This window comes from Echinops telfairi, unplaced genomic scaffold, assembly GCF_000313985.2.
Source record: "Echinops telfairi isolate 266 unplaced genomic scaffold, ASM31398v2 ScPeMD7_5;HRSCAF=22, whole genome shotgun sequence".
In the NCBI taxonomy this organism is placed as follows: domain Eukaryota; kingdom Metazoa; phylum Chordata; class Mammalia; order Afrosoricida; family Tenrecidae; genus Echinops; species Echinops telfairi.
The window spans coordinates 11,980,699-11,981,430 of NW_022103901.1; the positions used below are offsets into that span (position 1 = coordinate 11,980,699).

At 62.8% G+C, this 732-nt stretch overlaps 1 protein-coding gene across 1 annotated transcript in view; it reads left to right on the forward strand.

Annotated features, from left to right (window-relative positions):
- Window positions 1–732, forward strand: part of SH2B2 (SH2B adaptor protein 2) — a 9,521-nt gene that overhangs the window by 4,593 nt on the left and 4,196 nt on the right. Inside the window, 1 exon segment of the mRNA XM_004705971.1 lies at window positions 391–518. Coding sequence (XP_004706028.1) covers window positions 391–518 — 128 coding nt within the window.

Consider the following 732-nt stretch of genomic DNA (forward strand, 5'->3'; position numbering starts at 1 on the left):
AGACCCCTCTGCAAGGGGATCTCCAGTGGCCTACTAGTGGGAGCAAGTGCGTTCTTTATGTAGCCATAGCTCCCTGGGCCACATCGTAGCACGTGTGGCCAGCCCAACACCAGGCAGGGGACACATCTCAGTGATTGGGTGGGACGGGCGAGAGACAGCCCCAAGGGGCCACCGTGCTGTCATTGCTGTCTGCCACATCCTCTGCCAGCCCCGATCGGGGCTCAATTTCTCATCTGCTCCAGGCAGGCTGGATAGGTGGTCTCTGTAGAACTGCGGCGCCCCGCCCAGGCCTGAGATGCTCACAACCCAGGTCCCAGCAGGCCACTGGTGCAGGTGTGGCATTGAGCAAATGCCTGCACCCTCTCTGTGCCTCCACCTTCTCTTCTGTAGAATGGAGGCTGTCGGAGGGGTCTTTGCGACCAGCGAGGGGAGGGGGCCCTTGGCCCGGCCCATAACAGGGGCTTCTTCCTCACTCGCTCTCCAGAGGGCTCTCCTCCGAGCGGCTGTCAGTGGGGCAGGTGAGCAAGGTGGCTCTGATGCCCGGGCGCTCAATAAGCCGGCCTCTCAGGGTAGCCTCCTCAACCTTCACCACGGCGCCAGGCGTGGGTTGGGGATGCCGGGCCGCCGCGCCTCCCTGGCCAGCACGGCTTCCACCCAACATGGCCTAGGTCAGCTGGGCCTTGATCCATTTTGGAGAGGACACTGGGAGATAGGGTTTGCTGAGAGTGTAGG